Source organism: Silurus meridionalis, chromosome 1 (genome assembly GCF_014805685.1).
Source record: "Silurus meridionalis isolate SWU-2019-XX chromosome 1, ASM1480568v1, whole genome shotgun sequence".
NCBI classification, from domain to species: domain Eukaryota; kingdom Metazoa; phylum Chordata; class Actinopteri; order Siluriformes; family Siluridae; genus Silurus; species Silurus meridionalis.
Window position 1 is genome coordinate 24,193,971 of NC_060884.1, and position 23,332 is coordinate 24,217,302.

General features: G+C 37.7%; 1 protein-coding gene across 7 annotated transcripts in view; it reads left to right on the forward strand.

Moving 5' to 3' along the window:
• The first annotated feature begins 310 nt into the window (after positions 1 to 310).
• The window catches only part of tp63 (tumor protein p63), a 43,857-nt gene continuing 20,835 nt past the window's right edge, over positions 311 to 23,332 (forward strand). The window contains exons 1-3 of one of the 7 annotated variants that reach the window (XM_046852523.1): positions 311 to 529; positions 10,605 to 10,742; positions 10,880 to 11,012. In XM_046852523.1, the coding sequence (XP_046708479.1) occupies positions 477 to 529; positions 10,605 to 10,742; positions 10,880 to 11,012 (324 nt within the window). In that variant the 5' untranslated portion in view covers positions 311 to 476. Of the gene's footprint in view, positions 530 to 10,604; positions 10,743 to 10,879; positions 11,013 to 19,185; positions 19,379 to 23,332 lie in introns of those variants that run through there. The other 6 variants (XM_046852512.1, XM_046852515.1, XM_046852516.1 and 3 more) reach the window with 6 other exon arrangements.

The window sequence follows — 23,332 nt, forward strand, 5'->3', positions numbered from 1 at the left end:
TCTAGTGATTGTAAAAGGAAATTTCAGGCAGCAAAGGGAAGTTGGAATGAACATTTCAGCACAGTGTTTAGCCAGCCATCACTAGGGACATGGACCAGGAATGGAGAGGGCGGGGGACAATTTGCCAAGAGGGATTGTTGCTGTAATATCAATATCCTAGCAACGGAGGGAGTACGATACCTCATGCAGTTGTCATCAGGGATTGGTCAGCACTTTGGCATTGGACCCGCCCCCTCAGCTTGGGCTTTGTAGAAAGAATAAGCCAAAATCAAAACATCCTTCACACTTGACTCACTCCTGTGCACTTGACCTTAACTGCACTTTACCCTGTCTGATGCTTGATTTTTTTCTTTGTTTGTTTTGTGTTCATTACTAAAATTTATCATACATCTGACCTCTTGCTTCACCTTGATCGATGTGCTTGTGCCAATTACCGATAGCTTTAAAAGGCTCAGAGAAGACTACAGTGTGGCAGCATGACATCTCCCTATGCAGCCGTACAGTTCTGCCCAGAGCACGCCTTTCAACGGTAAGACTTGACCTTCTATTCATGGCTAGGTGCTAAGTTTGAGTCACCGAGATTACCATGGAAATGTTGTCACATGACCCAGAGTCTGACTGTATGGTTAGTTGTACTAGTAACACAAGTAGATCGTATTGGGAATCAGTGTATTCAAAGGACTGAGTGAAATTTGACTCACTTTTGCATGGGTATATTTAACCATGATACAAACACAACTGCATAACTGCACAACTGAGTAACTACCAGTTTTTTCATTTTCTGTAAATGTTTGCATTTATACTCATCCAGCTTGAGAGTGTGTAACAGTGTCTGGAGATGCAAACAGATGGATCTAACGGTCCAGCTGCTGCCAACCTCGGATATTTATAGACACGTGTTCTTATGGTAACAATGCAAGTGTATGGGAGTGTCCAGGGTTCAGGGCAGTCAGTCAAGACACTTGAAACCTTGAACCTCCTTAGTATTCACACACCACTTTACACTTTATTGCAGAGTTAAAGTGGGCTGGACTCACTGCCAGTCCTGCTGCTGTGCTCATTTCATATCTATTTATTGTTACTGGGCCATATTGCCTTTAGGCAGCTGAAGCAATGAAAGCAAAGGGCGAAAAAAAAAAAGTTTTAATAGTTTTGGAAGGTATAGCACTCATTGTTCTGGTTTGCATAAATAATATATTATATTTATTGATATTAATTCATCTTTGATCCCACTTTCCTATACCATGAAGTAAATGGCATTTTTGATTCAACGTCATAATCAAACGTGCCATTCAAATCTGTCACCATGACTAAAAATGCACTACAAACAAATGTGTGTTTGTGAATAAGTCTAACAAGACAAGACTCTAATGATAAGCACCACATCACTGACACAGGTGTGTTTATGCTGTGTGCCCGCACTAATAATTGTATCTGATCTTGCTCACAGGTGCACAAACCCCATCACTGATGGTTTACAGACCAGTCTTATTAGCCTTCATTTGCTTTAACCTCCTCCACAGGCATGTACAAGAAGTGAAATTTGGCATAACAAATTTCTTTAGTTTCTTATGGATTTTTTCTAGTGTCAGCTAATGAAAACCAATTTCTATAATATTTCTAATCAGAAAATGATTATAAATGCATTAAAATTTAGTTTAAATAAAATAATTATAATAGTAATATCTTTTCGATTAATTTAACCATTTCATGTTTAAAATATTAAATGTTTCTTTGATTATAATAATTTAGGAAAAATGTTTGGAGATAATATTTTATAATATATAATATAATACAAATATAAATACAATGTATTTTTTAATGTTAATACAAAATAGAATAAATATATTAGATACTAGTTGGGAAATTCTTAGATTTACATTTACAGGAATTATTTTCAGAGAATTTGTCCCGTGTTAATGTTGTGCTAGGAAATCATTATGTGGACTATACCAGTTGTATGTAATGTGCTCTTAGCTCATGTGAAAAATAGGACTTTTGTCTCATGGAAGAGTGACTTTCCCTGTTTGATTGCTTTGCCATAGTAGTGCTTTGGAGAAAAACTTGGACAAACACCATAAATCAGGAAGAAAGCACTCGTGCAAAGTGAGTGGAAGTTGCTATTTGAAATCAATCAGGCTTTTTCACTAGAATGAGGCACAATGAAAGCACGCGACAGAAAGGAGGAGAAACCTGGAGGGCCGCTCTTCTATTGTTTGAGCCCTCTTGTCTGTCCTGCAGCCGCTGGTTTGAGGGATGAGGGAGGGAGGGACTGCTCTCTTTGAACACCGCTTGGCTTTTGATTAATGAAGTCACAGGAGAAGACCCCCCAACACCCTTGCAGATCGGAGGGCTCTGTTTGTTTTGATTGCATCTTCATCGCTGGATGTGCCCAACCTGCCAGGAGACAATGGGCAGCCTTGTTTAGCTCTGACCTTTAACCTTGTTCCGTCTGCGAGAGGCCCGGTCTACGTTTAAGTGAATGCAGCGCACCTTCCCCCTTAGGCTCAATACATAAGTCCTTCAGTAACCAGACACCCGGCTGCCCACAGCCTCCCCCAACACACACCAGATCCACTAACATCAAACCCACCACACTCAGGAGCAGCGTAGAAAATAACCACAACGAAAAATAGAGATGAGACCACTATTGTCTCCAAGGAGGTTTTCAGGCCTTTTTTAAGTGGTAGCTCAATTCAAATACAGGTGAAGCGTGAAGATTTACATAGTCCTGAGTGGATTTTCCCAAAGTATTTATAAAACAAACTTTGATCTTCCTTCCTAGAAAGACAGGAGCAGATTGCTTAAGCCGAGGATGATATGCAATGTGGGATGGTGATGGATTTGTCAGGCAAAACTATGACATGTCACTGAATTATAAAATGTAATAGCAGACCCACTGTACTAGCTAATAACAGTTGGTTTGATTGATTTATAAGGTCAGAGCAAGACCATGAATTCTGTCTGTGGGCTTTCGCATCGAATAAAACCTTTGGTGTGGCTACATGACCTGTCCAATATAACTGAAACATCTATCTGTGAACCACTCACCATGGCATGTAGCCTGACCATAAACTTCTGTCATTTCTACACTTGTAAATCACACAGCCTCGACACTTGGATGAAAAAGGCCTGAATGCTTTGACGTGTGGGTGCTGTGGCTTTTTGTGGAACCATGATGTCGTACTTGGCTAACACTCCTTGTCGGCTAGATTGTGTTTCTGGCGACGTCCCAGCATTGTAGGGGGTAGCATCGGTCAACTCAGTCCTAACACTTCCTCCTCGCTGCAGTGCATAAATCCTCTTAGCTTTGGTTAGAGCTCTCAGTGTTAATTCCAGGCTGATGATGATGTCATGACAGTGGTCTGTCAGTTGAGCTGTCGAATCTCCAGCAGCAAAACTGAAACGTGGTCAGCACGATGTGCGACCTGAGAAAGTGTCGAGTCTACACCTGCTGAAGGCATATATATTCCTCATGCTCTCACTGGCCCAAAATGTTGATAATATTACGTGTAATAATATATAATATGAGGGAGATGGACACTGAATCCCTACGCCGCATGAAGGTTCATGCTATTTAATAGCCATTACATCCTGTGGTATATGAGTATCAGTTTGTTTTGCGGTACAGAGTCAAGATCTGGTTCAGGATCCAGTCAAATGGAGTATTACTCCAGGAGCTCTCTGTGCACTATAAATGAAACATCGTGTCCATGTGATATATACACGTTGCTTAAGTTGCTTACACCTGTTCATACTTTGAGCTTAAGTTGTTTATTACTGTAAAATAAGTACAACACAATGCAGAGTTTTTTTCGTCTGTTCTCAGGATACCCTTCACAATTCCAGTTGCAACTCCAAAGCACCTCGTTTGATTTAAATGATGAATGACTTAATAATGAGCTGGGTCATGTGTGTGAGAACAGTTCCCTTTGTTGTGCATTAAAATTTCCTAAAACTAAAACTGAAAAAGAGAGGAAAAGAGAGACAATATTTCAGCGTAACATTTCAGTAAGGATGTAGTGGAAGAACTCAAGGGACCTGCACTGAGCCCTTCAACCCCACTAAATACCTTTAAGATGAACTGGAATGCTGACTGCACCCCAGCGTCGGTGCTTAACCTCACTAAAACTCATGTACAAATTCCCTCAGTCACACTCTAAAGATTAGTGGAAAGCTTCCCCAGAAGAATGGACTTTATTATAACAGCAAAAAGGAGACTAAGTTTGTAATGTGATGCTCAAAAAGCATACGTCTAATGATCAGGTATCCACAAACATTTGCCCATAAAGTGCAGGTTGACATACAGTACAATCCAGTGATGGGCCATGCATTTAACAAATACATTTACAGTGGTGTCCTATAAATCCACAATTTATTAAGTCTCCTTTCAGTGCAGAAGCCGTGCCGCATACATCGATCTCTAGCAGAGGAATCAAGTTTAACCTCTTAAAATGATACATGGTTTCTGTACATTTTGAGTTCACCAACCATGGAAACCCTGGGGATTACGGGTTTCCTGGAGAATTAAAATTAAGGCTTTTTTGCATTTTTATGCAAATTGAACAGGAAAAAAATTGAAAAGGTTTAAATGGTTTTTTAAAAAAGCTCATGTTTGAAAATGGCCTTGTATACCTCTGCTTTATGTTTTCTCAGTCCAACCAAATAAACGATGTGAAAATGCTGATGTTATCATATGCCTGCCAGATGGCCCCAGTTTCACCAATTTAAAATTTAACTGGTTAATGAGCAGTTTTAGTGTCATGTTCTTTAAGCTCTATTTTAAGGCCTCAAGGCAGATTTCTTTGACCCTGGCAACACATGATGGCTGAAATATGATTGGATAGAAACTCAAACATGAACAGACACTTCTGAAAGAAGGGCAACCAAGAGAAAAGCTATGAAATCAAGGGACTAGACTATTGGGAATAATTTAATTCATATTCATAGATTCAAGTCAGTAATTCTGAAAGTAATTAGGCCAGCAGAAAAGCAAAACTGGTACAATCTACTGTAATCCTGTATTCAGTAAAACTAAATTATAACTAAGTAGTGTTTGGTTATGGCAACGTAAACATATTGTAAAGTTTTAAACAAATTGTTATGAGTTCGAACCTCAGCACCACCAAGGGGCCAGCAGTGGCAGGCCCCTTAAGAAAGGCCCTTAAGCCTTAACTGTCCAGTTGTTTATATGCATAATTGTGTCTCTGCCAAAATGCCTAAAATGTAAATGTAAAAACATATCAATCAAAATTTTGGACAAGAGCTATTAAAAATAATATGAACAAGATTAGAAATGAACACCAAGAACAATTGGTGGTGATCAGTAATTATTCATTGCTATCACAGGCTCACGCAACTCAGTCAGGCTGCACACACTAGTGATGAGTCAAGTAATCCAACTCATATAACCAGCAGCTAGGGATTCATGTTGAGTGAAGGAAGTCAATAAAGTCTACTTAAAAGGTCAGATTTATCTCTAGGCTCTTTTCTGGAAAGATACGCTTATGTGGGTCAAAGGTTTGTTATACGAATTGACACGGTCTTCTTTTTTGTTAAATAAAACTTTTTAGTCACCAAATCTAAGACCAAAATAAAACTTATCAACAACTGATTTAGGTCATTTCCACATGTTTAATGAATAAAGGTTCAACTTTAGTTCAAGTGCATGTCACTGTGTGTATATTGATATTGGAATTGTTTGCCCTAAATTACATTAAACATTTTTTAAAATCACCTTTCATGTATGCATTACAATCAATTCAGGCCTGGAAGTAGAAATTTCAGCTTGGATTTACGTCGGATATATGACAATAGACTTGACTGTGTTTAGCATTTGTGAGTCCTCACAAGCCCTAATGACATTATCTGTAGGCTTAGACCACACATTAGGAGTAAGATGCTTGCTCTCTTGTGACAGGCTTGGCGGCATAACAATATCCGAGTAAATCAGCTCAAGCATTCACCCTGTGCCACACCTCTTTGGCTGCACATAAAAGGGGGATTGACCACGCTTTCTCATTGAGCTGTTTTGTGGGGGGGGAACCTTTTAAGCAAAGAACGATGCATTTTGAGTGTTATTGAAGCTGCTCCACCGGTCTTCACCCCTTCATCATTTGGGATTTAGAGTTAATTCTGTCGTATTTCCAGTCTTAGACCTAACGCTTAATGTGTACTTTTTTGACATTCACTATTAGGCATGACTGCATATTACACTAGCATGAGTTTAAAATCCATGAATGCATTAATGTTGGTTTAGTAATTCCCACTTGTGCCACACCTTTTTGGCAAGGTATTAAAAGGGGGAATTGAACACGTTTTTCTTGTTGCTTATCCCTCCTGCCAAATCCGGGTTGTATACATAGTGTGGGCTTTTTTGATTTTGTACTTATAACAAAAACAGTTGTGTGGGAATGTTTATAATGTCTGTATTATAACCATTGCACAAGATCTTCTACCTAGTAACTGGGGGGGACATTTTAAGCAAAGCAACAACAAAAGAGACAAACCTAGGAGGAAACTCGTAGAAATTCTAATTTACACTTGAAAAGTTAATCCTATTTAGAAATGGGTCCAGCACATACCATACTTTTCAAGTAGCATGTGTGAAGACCTATGAGGTTGAATGATACTCGTTTTCTCTATGAGAACCATTTAAAATAGGTTCCTACAATATCATCTAGACCACAAGCACTTGCCTTTAACTCTTAAATGTCATGTTATGTTTTAATGTCAAATGAAAAATAAATACTAAAGACATTTTAAATGAAACAGATGAGAAACATTGATATAGACGTATTAAAGAAATCTAGTATGTGCCCATTATTTTGCTGCTTGAATAGTCCTAGTTGTAAATTATATTAATATTGATATAGTAGTTATAATAATCAGAAGATAAAAAAATGTAACAATATGGCATTCCCCCTAATTATTTGGAAACCAACAATTACTAGCTGACACTTTATTCAAAACTATAGTCCAAAAAGTTTTCATCATGCCTTTTAATTCACTAGTTTGAGTTATGTAAAACTCCTGTAAAGAAAATCATGGCCACACTCTGAACATTATTCTCACCAAACACTTGTCTGCTACACTGACATTTATCTTTAAATTCATACATAAATGTATATGTTAATATTCAGTCCTTAATGGAAACATTGTCTCCATTTAAGACTCAGTCTTCCATGATGTTGTTACATCAAGTTATCAGGCAGTGGTGCTGGACTTAATTCTGCGCCCCACTCAAGCGAATTGCCCGAATCATGTGTAACTGAAATGGCACTTTCTTTTTGGTAAACTCTACCCCATTCTCATAACTCTCACACAAGTACACTATATGGACATACCTTTGTGTACACCTGTGCTTTTTGAGCATTCTATTCCGCATTTAGTCCCCATTTGCTGTTATAATAAGCTCCACTCTTCTGGGAAGATGTTCAACTACATGTAGAGTGTGCTTGTGAAGATTTGTGATCATTCAGCCACAAGCGTGTTAGTAATGTCAGGTACTGGTCTAGGGTGAGGAGGCCTGGGGTGCAGTCAGCGTTCAATATCGTCCCAAAGGTGTTCAATAGGGTTAAACTCTGAGCTCTAAAGCCGGCCACTCAAGATCTTCCACTCTAACTCATGTAAAAGCATATCTTTATCTAGCTGGCTATGTGCACAGGGGCATTGTCATGTTGGAACGAGTTTAGGTATCAAATGAATGAAAAATTTAATACTACCACATCCAAATAGGTCCTATATGTGTGTGCATCCAAATTTGTGGTAACGGTTTGGGGAAGGACCACATTTGGTTGGAAAAATCAGGTTGTCTTTTTTTCCCTTAATTTGTAGTTGCATCTGTTTTTTGAATAGTGATGTGCACAATTTGATTATTAAATCCTTAGTGCTCATGCTTTACTCTGTATGCCACTCATGGTTTCTAGATCAGTATGGATATGTAGTGGACATATTGCAGCTAGAATTTTAAATAGTATATAATTCAAATTACAAATTCTGATTTTTAAATTTAAATAAAAATGAATTAATAAAGAGAACTCTTAATTATCCGAATAGATAAAAGGACCTTATTTTGGGGGGTCTGACATCTGATTGGATCCATCTGGTAATTACTTGTGTACTAAGGGAAAACTGTGGGCCTCCAAGACCTGAGTTTGACACTAATGTTTTAAACTACCTGTGGTTAGGTTTCATCTCTAGCCTGTGGTAAACTCACATCCTGCTTCGAAGTTATTCATTAAGTATGTCTGCGTCGTGCAGCATATTAATATCACCAGTTCACAGAATGTGGGGAAATTCCGGCTGTACGCCCAAGTGCCCGCCTCACATTATAGTTTGATACCCCCAGTCACAGCCACAGACAGGCGCATACACACACTCTCACTATTTCATCCCGACACACTCTCTTTCACACACACACACACATAACCAAACACTCTAGACTGCCAAGCCCAGTCCAGCTGCACACATGCCGCATGCTGCAAATCACAGTGGTCGTGTTGCTGTCATGTAGACTTTGGGGGAAATTCCACTTTGCTCAGACCCACAGCATGCGCTGTTCTTCAAGAGGAACAATGAGACTTCGGGCCATTGCTTGGTGTTACGTTTCAGAGGGAGAAGGGTCACAGTGTCTGTGCTGACAGTCATACTCGCTTTTTTCAGAACCTCAAACTGTCTGTGATACAGCTTACAGAGCTTTAAAAAGTATATTTTTAACCTTATCTTTTTCTGTGGGATCTGTGTATAAACACAGTACTGAAACTGAATCATTTTAATGTGTTTGCTATATATAATGCAAATTAAAAACTAGAATAGACTTTATTTGTCACATATACAGTACATTACAGCAAAATTATTTTATTCCCATATCCCAGCTTGCTCGGAAACTGGCATCAGAGCGCAGGGTCAGGTATGAAACGATGTCCCTGGAGCACAGGGGGTTAAGGGCCATGCTCCAAGGCCCAACAGAGATACCGGGGCTTGAACCCGCAACCTTCTTATCAGTAGCCCAGCACTTTAACTGTTGAGATACCACCAACATCATTACTCTCAAACTACTACCAAAACCTTTGAATAATGAATGTCTTGGAGTGAAACTGATATAAATAAGAGTATTACCAAAGTGCTGCTTACAGATTTCCATAGTAATTCTGTTTGCTTACACTTTCACAAAGGAAATTGTATAAAAAGAAGCACTTTTGGTTTATGTCTATGTTGATCAAATATAACTATATATTATTTATATAATAATATAATTCTAGTCCAAATAATACGGGTTTAATTTACAGGTTTAATTTACACATAATGTCTTTTTATACATTTTACATCAACATTTATTAACTATTAGACTTACATTATAGGTTCATATTGTAGATTGTTTACGTAAGAAGCTCAGTTACCTACAAGCTTCATCCTATAACGGCATCAACAGTATGCAGAATTGTAACCAGAAAGCATCTAAACTGCACTACTAAACAGTACAATACTATTATACACTACAATATCAGTTTTCTGACAAGCTCATCGTGTTGCACCACCTTAAACAGTCCAGTGTCTGAACTTTTTGTCTTTCTTATTTAATGGTCATCTTAGCCTTCTAGAAAAGCTTCTCTTTCTTCTTACAAACAATTAGAGAGCAGCCATGTCTGTGTGGGTGTTTCTTGCTTCTCTCATATACTCCACCTATATGTTCTTAGCCTCTTAGCTTTGTTATTACAGTCCAAACCAGCATTTCAGGTGTCCATGACTTTTGACCATGACTTTGATTTGTTGACTTCTAAGTGAAATATGGAGTTAAAACAAATCTTCACCTCTGTCTACTCTGGAACTAATCATATATATTAGCATCCAAAATGCCTCCAGTCATTTTTTCTGGTTATTCTTTTGTAACCACTGAAGCATTTGGACTATTCAACTCTTTGCAACTGAGGTACTTTCTCTGACCTATGATTACTTTCTTTCAAAATGAATTCAACCTTCTGAATGAAAATTGCGTGCTATCTGAACATCCATTTAAAAAAACAGTTTTTCTCTTCCCGTGTGTCTAATAAAACTACCTCTTGCTCTTTTCTTGTGTAGTAATTGTCATTCTATTAACATCCTTGTCATGAGCTTTTTTATATCCATATACATTATGTTTCTACTGAAAGACATGAAAATCATTATTACGAAAACGAAATTGTGTGTGTGTGTGTATGTATATATATATATATATATATATATATATATATATATATATATATATATATATATATATATATATATATACATACACACACAATTTCTTCTTTACATATATTTTACTTTATATGGCTTCTGTTCTATATTTATGCAAATGTGGATTTGCCTAGTTTGGTAATGTGAATACTTTTAGACTAAATTGCCAGTGTTTTTCAATACATAAAATCTCATACAGAAGAAATGTCATTTTCACAAGTATAAAAAATGGCGAAGTATTCTTTATATGGCATACAGCAAAACAGAATGATCAGAGCTCTTGTGACTGTGACCCATAATATAAAAAAATATATATCAATATAGAGGCCAATCACTTTATTTCGTTTTCTTGCAGACCAAATTATTATATGTACATTTTTTGTCAGCAGATTGCTTGAACCAGCAGCGTGTCTCTCATGGACTGAGGGATCGTTCCTAGCCTCCATGTCCCAGAGTCAGAGCTCACAGGGAACTGATTTACTTGGGCCGGACGTTTTCAACCAGCTGCTGGAGATGCTGGACCAGTATGTGTAACTGCAAAAACACATAACCGTGCGAACAAACAGTTTCTTTTAGGAATGGGCACTGCACAAAAGCCATGAAAATCAACCAAAAATTTTCTAAAACTCTTGTATACTATATTTAATTTGTTCTTCCTCAGGTCGGCGTTACATACCGTTCAGCCCATTGAGCTGTTAAACTTCTCAGAAAGTGCATCAGGCAGCTCTCCATCCAACACCATTCAGATCAGCATGGACTGCATCACCATGCATGGCTCTGATGATCATCTTGCAGTGAGTGTCCCAAAGCATTATGCACCAGCAGTTTGTTTTCAGTGCTGCAGTGAGCCTTCTATGATTTACTTTACTTTCAGTGAAATTCACTTAACAGTTTTCTGTTTCTTGGACTAGAGGATTTTGCAGCCTTATTGAACACTGTGTTCTTATAAAAAAAAAAAAAAAAAAAACTAAACCTTTGGATTAATACATTTTATTGCAAATCAAATATTTTGCAACCCAGGAAGTAATAGCTGATCTCAGATGGTAATAGTCCATCAGGAGTATTTTTTCCTAAATGCCTTTAAAAAGTGCCTCAAGTGAAGAAACGAATTCTGAAGAATATAGTGATTTTTCTTTATAATGGCAAGAAATTTCACTCATCCTGCCATTTTTATTTTGCTGATTTACTGAAACTGCTCTGAAGTATATATACACTAAAATTAGTTAAATACACTCATCATCCAAATTTTCCATACATTTGAAATTAACTTTTAGGTTATACTGGCTCCATTTATTTATTTTTAAACACATTTTATTTAATTTATGAAAATAATTGCAGCGAATACACCTATGATAGAATTCATGTAAATAATGCTCTTGCTAGAGACGTTTTACAGTAATTATAGCCCTTTATATATTCTAATACTTTTTAAATTCACAAAAAAAAAATTACAAACTCATTTTGACTACTTTAATACATTTTAGGGTTATTATTATAATCCATTTTTAATTTACAGGCTGCCGTGGTTAAAAGATAATTGCTGTTAATTAAATACATTTCAGATAACTGCAGAAATCCCCAGAGAACTCCTATTAACTTTCTGCAAGTGAAACTTGTTTTGTTTGGTGTGACCATTGAGGTGCATCTTTTTTGGCTTTGGGGGAATTCAGTGGTAAACTCCAGTGAAATTGCCCACACGCACACCTGGGGTCATTGTTTGTTTAGGGGTTCCCCTGGTCAACCCAGGAGCCACGTTTCTGATTGGATTTGCAAAACTGTTAATTTAGATGTATGTATGACTGCGTACCAATAACTTGCCGGTGTTAAAGAGGGCAGTCGTCATGCTACTATTTATGGTTTAGATAATGTGGTCTGGACTGAATACAGCTGCATTGTTATTGGGATCGATGCAAAGACAGGACTCATGCATTGTGAACATGGAGCCGATCAATCAGGAACGTTCTACTTTGATGTAAGTCAAATGAATAGATTTTTTAACTTTATTTACGCATTTTTATTTCAGCGCTAAGGGCTTTTCTCCCTGTCATTTTTTCTGGAAAAGAAACACATTTTCAGCTATTCCTTAAATACTCAGGGTGTCAGAATTCAACTGTCATGTATAGTTACATCATTAAGTCTCTAAGTATCATATATACACACCCAGAATGCAGTGGAAAGGCTTGCATAGGTGAGTGTAAGTTCCAGATAGAGCTGCAGTTTGGTCTCTAAGCCAGGGAGCTAAAGTGATGGGTCTCCTCCCAGTGCAGGAATGCTGTTGTCCAGCAGTAATGCAGAGGAGGATAAAATGGAGAGGCACACACATTGCTGTGATTCTCTACCCTGGGGTGCTGAGTGGGAGGTGGGGGGGCTTTGCTTTCTCTTGAACTAGTGATTAATGCCTCCCATACTTACAGCACCACCCTGCCTCCCCGTGTCCGCCCCCACCTTCCTGCCTTTAATATTGGGTGTGGTTCAGTAAGCATGGCACGCTAGTACCTAGACCTAAACTGCCAGATGTACCATTGCCATGGTGGGCTGGAGCACTCTGAGGAGTATATTTATTTAAATAAAAGGAGTGTGGTGGGCATTGGCCAACTATCCTAACATCCCCCTTTTTGATGGTACCAAAAAAAAAAGAAAACTTGGCACATCCTTACAGGGGTGTGCCTGCTGAATGAGTCATTAGACAGTACAGACTGTGCTAGGCACCCTCAGGGATTGCTGTTTGTATTGTGAAGGGGTTTTATGTTTAAATCTGAAATTCCTTTTCCTCTGGGAGGTGCGTACCTTTTCACTAGCCGCAGGGCAACTATTTAGAGCAGCACCTGCCACCGAGCAGCTTTGAGCTTCGGGCTCTTAGCTCTGTCACACTGAAGGAGGGGGATGGTGTGGAATTGAGACTGAGTGAGAGCCAAGAACGTGGCATAGAATAACATGAAGGAATGTGACAAAAATGGTGACAGAAGCAAACACCGAATTGTGACCCAAAAGAAAAAAAAGCAGATGTCATGACAAGACAGATCTGTTGATCAGCTGAGTGTTCCGAGTTTACTGTCCATAGGGAAATAGAGGCAGGTTTGGCCACAGCCAAAAGTTTAGATCTTTAATTATGTGTTCTTCTATGAGATCCTGTGAAAATGTTTTTTGTTTTTTTTCCAGAAATTATTTATAAACTGTGTTTTACTTTTCTCTTTTGTCAGTATACTCGATATTTTAAATTAGACTAGACTTATACTAACTAGTTTGAGAAAGTATCCTGAAAATTCTCTTTGCGATTTTGGTGCATCAGTAATGTTTGTGCTGGAGGGGCCCAGACTCAGCGGCCTCACCCCGCGATCCAATGAGAAGGCAGTACCTGAATTAGGTGTTGACAGATTGGAAAAAGTATCTCCTGACTAAAATTTACATTGGGTGTGGATTCAGGCAAACAACATAAAAAAATTAGCTCATTTCATAAGATAGGAATGTCTTTCACTTAAATTGTATTGAGTGTTTAGTCTACAGTGTGTCTCCCTTCTTTTTTTGGTCCTTTGAAGTGCTTTTCCAGCCAGACCCTGACTCAGCATGAGGTGGTTACATAGCATTAAGAAGCAGTGTTGCTTACATGCTGCCACCCCTTCCAAAATTACTGTTTGTTCACCCATTTTTTGTACCTATATTTTACTTGAAGGTCTTTTCACCAGTGGTTTGCAGTAATTCATACCTTTTTGAAATTATTACAAAAGTGAAATTATGTTCAATATAAATTGGTAGAAGCTTTCTTTTCGTTCTGACAGTCTCCTAAAGAGGTTCCAAGTAGAACACCTTTTAAAAGCCTTGAACTATCCACAGAACCCCTGTGAGTACACAAGGATTTGACGGTTTAGTCTACACTTTAAGGAACGGGGGGAAAAGTGTGCTAAAATGAATTATGTAGTAAAGCAATTTCAAATGTTCATGTGCAGGTGTTGACTTTTTATCCTACTCTTTGTTTTTAGGAGCTCACAGGTGTCTGGTCTTTTAGACTTTACTAACAGCTTATTATACTGACTTTCAACACTGTTTAGGATTCTTTACACTTATTCATCAGCAAGTATAAAGAAGGTGAATTGATATTTAGTCTGACGGAAAAGAACAGCGTAACAAGTACAGATATAGTGAAAGTTGAATATGTTAATAGTTTAAAAGAATCAGTATATGAAAAATATTGAATTCTCCAGGTGCAAACTGTATTCAGTTTAGTTCACTTTAAACAAGATTTTGTCACAAAGCAGTTTTACAGAAATCTAGATATTGATTTATAGATTTATTTTAGGTTTGTTGGTGAGATCCCTAACCACCAAACCAAATTTTGCAATGGAAAGGAAAAACTCGGAATGGAAAAAGGAAGATTACAGGAACAGAATATGAGTGTGTGTGAAGTGGCAAATGTACAGTTTGAATGGGATGGCCATTATATAATCAGTAAACTTGCTAGTGATTAAGGTAATTGCATTCAAAACACAATTGAATAGTTAATGAGCCATGCCCTTTCTTCTGTGGTGTGAAGCCTGGTGTTTGCTTTTACCCAAGCAGCTTTGCTTTCACTAGCAGCTGAAGAACCCCTCATTGCATGATGCACGATGTCAGGACACTCTCCACTGAGCATCTATAGAAGTAGAGGACTGCTAAAAATCTGGGTCTGCTTTGGGACTAGGATACCCTAGTAGGTACCCTCTAAAATTTGAAGCTGTTTACCAGTTCCACACGAGTGAGTGTGTGGTGCATGGTTTTTTGAAGTCAACCATCATCTTCAGGAGTCATGCGGAGAAGGAGGCTGTTGATTTTGTACCAGTCATGTGGCTGTCTTATGTTCTCTTGGTAGATTGCGTAATTTTGTGTCATTCCTTTTGGTCATGAGACCCACCGCTGTGAAATCATCTGCAAACTTGACTATAATTTTGCTTGGGTGTCTGGCCAAACATAATTTTTCCCCCACTTTCCTTACTGTTAGTGGGCAGAGTGTACAGCCTCAGGAGGATCCTTGTGTTGATTACTGTGGAGGGACAGACAGTTATACATCTTACCAAGCACTTTGTTGAGAGGGATATATTCAGAACTGAGTGTAGTAGTGGATTAGTGTTTGAGTTACAGTAACATTAAATTCTGAACTAAAATTCAACAGCAAGAGTGACACTTTTATAACATTGTTTTCCAGGTGAGATAGGGCTCTGATTCTGACTAGTTTTTGCCTGCTATCTTATTGAGTACTTTATGTCTGTAGAGATCAACCTTTGAAATCACTTTATCTTAACTGATGTAAATGTTACTAGATGGTAGTGCTTGAATTCATGCTTGAAATTGTAGAGGACTTTAGATTATTCATGATGGTAACGGCTGATTCAAAACATGTAGGTACTTTGGCATGGGCAAATAATGTTACTTATATTTATATGGATGTCTGTGAGCTGGTGTGCACGTTCTCTGGCCCAGAAGGTTACCTTACAGCCTTAAGTGGTTTGAGCTCTAACCGAGGTCTCCATATGCCTGTTGTTATTACAATTCATTTCAATAAAATGTTATTTCTATACTGCTTTTAGCAATGGACATTGTCTCTAAGCAGCTTTGCAGAATGTATGAATTGTAGAACATTGTTTATTTATATCTTAAATAATGTGTATTTATTCCAGATGTGCAAACCTTGGGTGACTGTGGCAATTAAAAACTTCTTTAGAAGGTATGAGAAAGAAACCTTGGGGGGAATCCTCATTTAGGTGACACCAGACTGTGGCTGTTCATCTAGGGTAGTCCTGGTGGTTGCTGTGGTGTTGTATGCCTTGAAGTGTACATTAAATAATTGTAGGCATTTATGGTTCCAACCATCAAGCAGGTCACATATATCATGGCTAATTGTTGACAGTTATTCCTGGATCTTCTATGTTTGGTGACTTTTGCTTTTTTTTTGTGATAAGGACTAGCATCTCTGAGGGTTGTTCTTTCTGTAGACTTGAAGGTGGCATCTCAGATCTTAAGCGGAGGGTACACCTCTACATTCAACCAGGGTAGATTATAGACCTTCCAGTAGCTCCAATCAAAGGTTGAGGCATAGCATTTTAATTAAAGAGCAAATCCCCTTTTCAGAGGAGAAGGAGGAGCAAAACATCATGCCCTCAACAGTCTAAGCAACATTAAACAATTCACTTGGTTCTCAGTGTTTGTTTTTTTAGGTTCCCTCTAAGAATTATTTAATCTAGTAAATCAGTCAAAGACAAAGCTGACCCACCTACCTAAGTGGCTATCCATCGGTATTTTAAAAAGTGGTCTTTTTCCTTTTTTGTTGTTGTTTTTCTCTCAACAGAGGGGTGATGGTGGCTGTCAGCTCCTTGTACAGGTGTCTTCCTGAACACCAAGCACCTGACACACGATACTGCACTAATCCAGCAGCTCTAAGCCCAAACAGCCCCCAAAGAGCCATATTCGGTTAAGTGCATCTTTTGTCTAAAGCACCAAAAAGCTGGTATTTGCTCTGCTTCCACTCTTAGCTCAGAGCTGATGATTATTGCCTCACAAACCTAATTCACAGACAAATGTTTTGTCTGGTGTGTGTTGACATTCTCTAACCAATATATCTTCACTGCAGAAATAGGTATACCACTTAACAAGTGCAGCAATGATCACAATTCAGCAGCTCGGTGTGGTTAGTTATGAACTGGATGCAAATACATTTGTTACATAATGGTCATGTAAGTCATGAAGACTACAACTAGGGCTGTTTTCATAAAGTCAGCGAGAACTGCCTATGTATATTTCATTATAGTTTTCTTAACAGTGTTGAATATGTGTAATATCATAAAAGAATTTGATGACTTATTTGGGAAGTTTTCTTCAAGAATTTCATGCAACTATATTCCAAGCCCACACATAATCAAACACTGGGCACTAAAATCATTTAGTTTACAACTTTATTTACTTTTGTACACCACTATCACCAAATCTCAGTAGCGGTTGGCCACTGGCATTTCAAAGACACCCCAGTGAACACTCTATTCAGCACCATCACCAGTGTTGTTTTAACCTAATTAGAAGTTTGTTTAGTTAACCTAATTGCTGTGATCAAAAGGTTGTGAATAAGACCTACTGCCAGTCCTGGATGCAGGAGTAGTGCTGTCTCGTTGGGCTGTCTCACTTGGACTAGGTGTCCTTAGGCTAAATGCCCCCCAATAGCAAGACAGGGTGTGGGCCACTGATTGGAGACGGTAGTAGTTACAGCTAGGAAGGGGGTTGACTGTGATGACAGCTCTTTAGGTCATGGCCTAAAGGCATTAGTTTTATCTTAATTTTGTTCCCAGATAATAGTTTTCCCACCTCAAAGCTGCACTTCCAGCAGCACATTAATTGAGGAGTGGAGCACTTTTTTATGAATTGGATTTGATTAACAAGTTTAGCAAGTGATATATATATAACTCGTGTATATGAGCCAGATGTAACATCATTATATAGTATTTTTTTTATATTAAAAGATTGATAAATATATTAAAAGATTAACATACACAAATACAACAAAATATTTTTGTGCCAATCATAGAGGCATCAGATCTACAGAGGATATATATATAGCGAGAGAGAGAGAGAGAGAGAGAGAGAGAGAGAGAGCTGTTAATTGTGAAAACATGTCAACTGACTGTCCAGTAAAGTCCTATCTTATGGTTATGCATTATGACTCCAATATTATGGAAATACAAATCACAAGTAATCCATTTTCAAATAATGTTTTAAAGTTTTCAATATTTTAAATAGTTTGTAGTTGAGAATTTTGTGATAAATATATAAAGATCATGTGAAAACAAGTTGGAATTACACAAAGACATGAGTATTTATTGGATATTAGTTACTGAATTCAATTTAAGAATTTAATTGAATATTGTCTAATTCTACAAATTCGAGAATAAAACCATTGATTTGCTAATATGATCATTTTTATGTTATTAGATTGTACTATAAAGCAGACATTTTTTGCTGATTGAATTTTTCCAATAAACAACTAATTCAAAAATAAATGCAAGAAAGTCTAATGATAAAAGCTAAACAGATTTCATAATTGATCAACTCAAACTGAATATGGAACCTAAGATTTTCAGACACTGTGTAAGATCAGACAGGACTTGATTAACTGTCTCTGTCTTGATCCTCCCCTGTCTCTCTGTCTCTTTTTCTTTCCCTATCTCTCATTTTTCTCTTGGATTTAGTCACCACAATCCTTTTGGCATGTTAATTTGGTTACAAAAGAGAGAGTCAGTTCCACTGGCCTGAACCAACATTTATGTGTTCAAAACACATCTACACCAGTCATCTTTGATAGATACAAGCAGTCTACAGCCAGTCTTTTGTGACACTAATAGAGGCAGTGCTGAGGGCATGTTGGGGGTGGGAGGGCATCCATTCATATGCAGATAATGGCTGAAAAATGCTTGAGGTGGTCCAAGTCCTCATAGTGAACTAAATTCCGTGTTCTAAGGCCATCCTATGATTTTTAAAAGATAGCATCCTTAAGACATACATCTCTCTTTTGTCTTGGCTTTAAAATGCTGATGTGGTTATAAGGTTATGTCTTCCACAACGTTTTCATCTTTCATTCAGGATTTTACTGTCATTTGAAATGGTGAACTTTGAAAGTATGAATCCTGGAGACTGAAAAAGTGACTGCATACTGTACTATCCACACATTTACATTTTTTAAGATTTTTTCCTTATATGCAAATTGTGTGAATTCTCAGAAATTATCTGTCCAAATGATGTTCCACCTGGCGCAAACAGGATCCGAGATTAGAAGAATCTAACAGTGAAGTCTCCTATATTTTGATGAACACTGCAGGATTGCTCTTAAGGGCTGACTTGAAGACAGCTGACTTAAGGGCTGACTTGAAGACACCTTTCCAAAAAAAAGGGTGTGGACAGGTAGCTCCTCAGGCCCTCCCCTTTCGGTTGTTCCAGGTATATACGGCAATCCCACAGAATTCCTATAGAGATTTTAAGGCTGTCCCATTCCCATCTGTAGACCTAATCACCAGTGTTTTAGGGGGAAATTGATAAAGAATAAGGGGTAAGAATCCTGGAGCCTGTGGAGCAAACAGCAGCTGCATTGCTCAATCTCAGCGCCAATATGTTGTACCTGGAGACCAACAACCCATCATCATACAGTGAGGTAAGGCCTCTATCATTCGACGTCTATGGACGGAGGTTTCAGGTTTTTACTCTGGGTTCTTATGCAGGATCCCATGGAGCGGCTGGCAAAATTGGACCCACTATAATTTTACTATAAACTATACAATAAATGTATTAACCATTTGAAACTGGTGCACCGGTTGTTGGGCATAGCGTAAATATTGGTGTTAAACAAAATTGTCCAGTTTATGTGAAAATTTGTATACTTTTTTTTTTCATTTTTGTTAGATATTCAATTTGGTGCTTATCAAATGCTTTATTGCGTGGGATGAGGTTTTCATTTTTCAAACAGACGCCCGTTGTTCTTTGTTTGTGTTGTTTCTATTGGAGGGAAACACAAATATGTTTGTGTAACTGTTGTTATGTCTGTTGGTTTGCAGATCTTGCGTTTGAGCTGAGGCATTTCGCAAATAATGCGAGTTTGCTTAAGATTGCGGAGCGTATTTGCATAGAACAATCTTCAGTACAGACAGCTTGTTTAGATATTGTCAACATACTGTTCAGAACAGTAAGAAACAAATAGAAAAATGGGGAGATTTATGTGGTTTACCTATAGTGTATTCTATAAAAAAGTATAATTGAATTTACAATAATTATATTTTATAGGATCAAATTACCAGATTATCATCTTCCAAAGGAATCACATAAAGGGATAAAGTTATAAAAAACATGACTGGCAGAAATGATTTTGTTTTTTGGTGTTTTTTTTCTTAATGCGGATGGTTTTTTATTTTATATATGTTTTTAACTAAATTGAAAGTGAGTATGAATGGAATCACATTTAACTTTTTTTATTTGAATTATTATCAATTACCATAATTTTGCAGCTTTGATTTTTTTTTTTTTTATAAATAAAAATTAATTCAACATTTCAGAAAGGTGAACTGAACACTTAGTTTTGTAATTAAATTTAGGCAAAAAAATGTATGTACAGATTTATATATATATATATATATATATATATATATATATATATATATATATATATATATATATATATATTGTATATTTATACATTCAAGTTTACAGTATATAGTTTTCTCTTCTTTTATTATACAGGATTAGTATTTTAAATTCACACTCATAGACCTAAAATGTTTTAGAAGACAAGATCTGGATTTGAGCCTCTTTTGAAATCCCCCCTTCGCTGTTAAAGATGGTGTGTGGATTTGTGTGTTTGTTCTCCAAAATCCCCTCCATTCTTTATTGGCAGGTGGTATTTGAGTCTGCCGACTTCAGAGTCACCAATCTTTGGTACAAAGCTATTGTCAACACAACACCGTTAGCCCAGTGTCTGACCTGAATGCTGTTAGAATCACAGTCCAGTCTTTCTGACTAGCTAGGAGTTTTTAAAAGCTGAGCTCAGGTAACCAATCCACAGTTCACACAGCTTTGATTAATGCTCTTAGATGCTCTTTCCCTCTCATCTCCTCTCTCCCTCTGTAATGATGGTAGGGGTTAAGGCTCCAGAGTCACCCGTGTAAAAAGTTGTAAGAGGAGACATAGAGGTAGATGTTAGGATGAAGAAATGTTTATTTTTTTCACTCTTCCTGAGAGTGTTCAACATACATAACGATAGCAAGTATATTGCATGTTTTAGAAGTATATTGATCTTGTTAGGATCAGCTTCGGGTTTCACATAGAGTGACGGCTAGTCATTGAGTGGTGTCCAAGTCTCTCTCATAATGAGGAGGGGGAAGGTATCTGGTTAAAGACCCCCAGTTTATGCAACGCTTGGCAGCGTCTCCTCAAAGAATGTGTCCATAGTGTCCCATGGAAGGGGTGTCGAGCATGAAAGGCTTAATTGTTTTAACAGTGTTTTGATACAGATACAATCGCCTGCTCTGCCTAGCCCAGTGGGCATGAAGCTAGGGAACGACACCCTGTTCAACACCCCCCAACTCCTCCCCCCCTCCTCAATTTAGTGCTTAATGGACTCTCCCTCTGTAGGTCACTCAAGATTGTCTTAGATTGTCAGCACCTACACACTGCCCAGGTCACTGGAGCACTCATCAGAATAGCAGCTATTTAACCCCCCAGGGCAGGTCACCACCTACTCATGTCTCAAAGATCTGAACAACGACCAGGAACCTCCTATCTATCACGTTATCCAAATCTGGACCTAGCCAGCGGTGGATGTGATTTATTGCTTATGCTTATCTGGAATTTTGACCTAACTAGTTAAGTTTTAGTGATCGTCAGCATTTTATGTTGGTATTTAGTGCTTATATTTTTATATTCGTTCTCAGGCATTAGAATGTCAAGAGAAATTAAATGAAGCCAGCCATACTCAGCTGTGTAATCACTTTTTTTCATCCAGCTTTATATATGAGTTAAACAGGTTATGCTAAACACTATGCTAAAATTGCAAAATGGGTATCTGATCCCTATGTACAAAGTTAAGTTTTCAGGGGTTTTTTTTGTATATTGTGAACACAGATTGGGTCTCTAAATATTTGGACATTCTGTGTTCATGTTCTTTCATTAATTACACAAATCTTATTCAATTGGCGGAATATTTTAGAATGGTGTTATAAATATTTTATATTATTCTCTGCGGTAAATGGGACACGACACACACATCGACATTTTTACATCAAGATTAATAAAACTAATTTCTGTAATTAATTCATGACTGTACTTATGCCCAAGCCAAATTTTATGCAATGTGCTTGAAATCGTGACCTTTTAACTAAGGGACTGTTTGCATTTAAAAAATCTGTGCAATGTGCTACCGCATTATTTAGATTCCAAGGGTGGCATTGAGAAGCGATCATTCCGAAGGTCAGTTATTTTTCTCTTTTGCTCTGTACGTCTGCCATTGGATCGATGTGCCTACCCCAGCATCTGTCCACAGTGACAGAAATGTGGCCAGCGTTATTAAAGGCTGCCAGACCCGTCATGGGTGTCTGATTTACAGCTCCTCTCCTCAGCGTTCTGATATCCCAGGGGCCTGCACTCTGAGGAGGCTATAAACAGAGTGGTATTTTTAAGAGCAGTTAAAGTAGTTGTTAGATGACTGTTGTATTATGGAGATACCTGATTAAAGAGAAGATGGAAGGCAGTGTAATCTCTTGCACTCTGTCTAATGACAATTGCTTAAATTGCGTGCACTCGAAACAATTTTAATGCATTGTTGTGTAAGTTTTGTTTTGATCTTCTTAGTGTTGTGTGGTCAGATCCTGAATAATCACACCACTAAATAATATTTAAGGAAACTTCAATCCTGAACTTGTCTTATTGTTCATCTCTACAGGAATATTAAATCACACTACTAGCATTTACATTTTTGTGGGACTTTTCTGATCTATGGAGGCCTTTCTCACACACTTCCATGTTGTATTAGCTAAATGCACCTCTATTCTTTTACCACAAACCCAGAGCTCATGTGTTCAGAGTGACTCAAAGCATACAGGAAATATCTGCCCCTATTGGATGTTTGAGTTGGTTCATTCATTCTTTAACATTCAACATCTACAGAGATTTTGGATATGTTACTGCTTCAGAGTGCATAGCCTAAAATGGGTCATAAACTATTATTTATAATTATTTCTGTGTCACTTTTTACCACGTAATAACACCTTGTATTAAACACCTTGAAAATTTCCTTGTATATTTCTTTACCTTGTATAAAAGGTGAAGGAATATTCAGTCATTTTCCTTCACCTTGTATAAAACACCTTGGAAATTTCCCACAGTTGCATTAAGGAATCACACACACACACACACACACACACACACACACACACACAGATACATCATGCCTAGCTAGGCCCCTCTATGTCTAGAGGAACCCATTATGTTTTAAGTGCTCTATTGTAGAGGTGCGTGTCTGAGAGCTGTAGTGTTGTGGAAGCTCGAGGCAGTGAGTTTGTGTGTGTTCTATTGCACCATTTTTTTCTACACACGCTGTGCTGGTGTATTGTTCTCACAC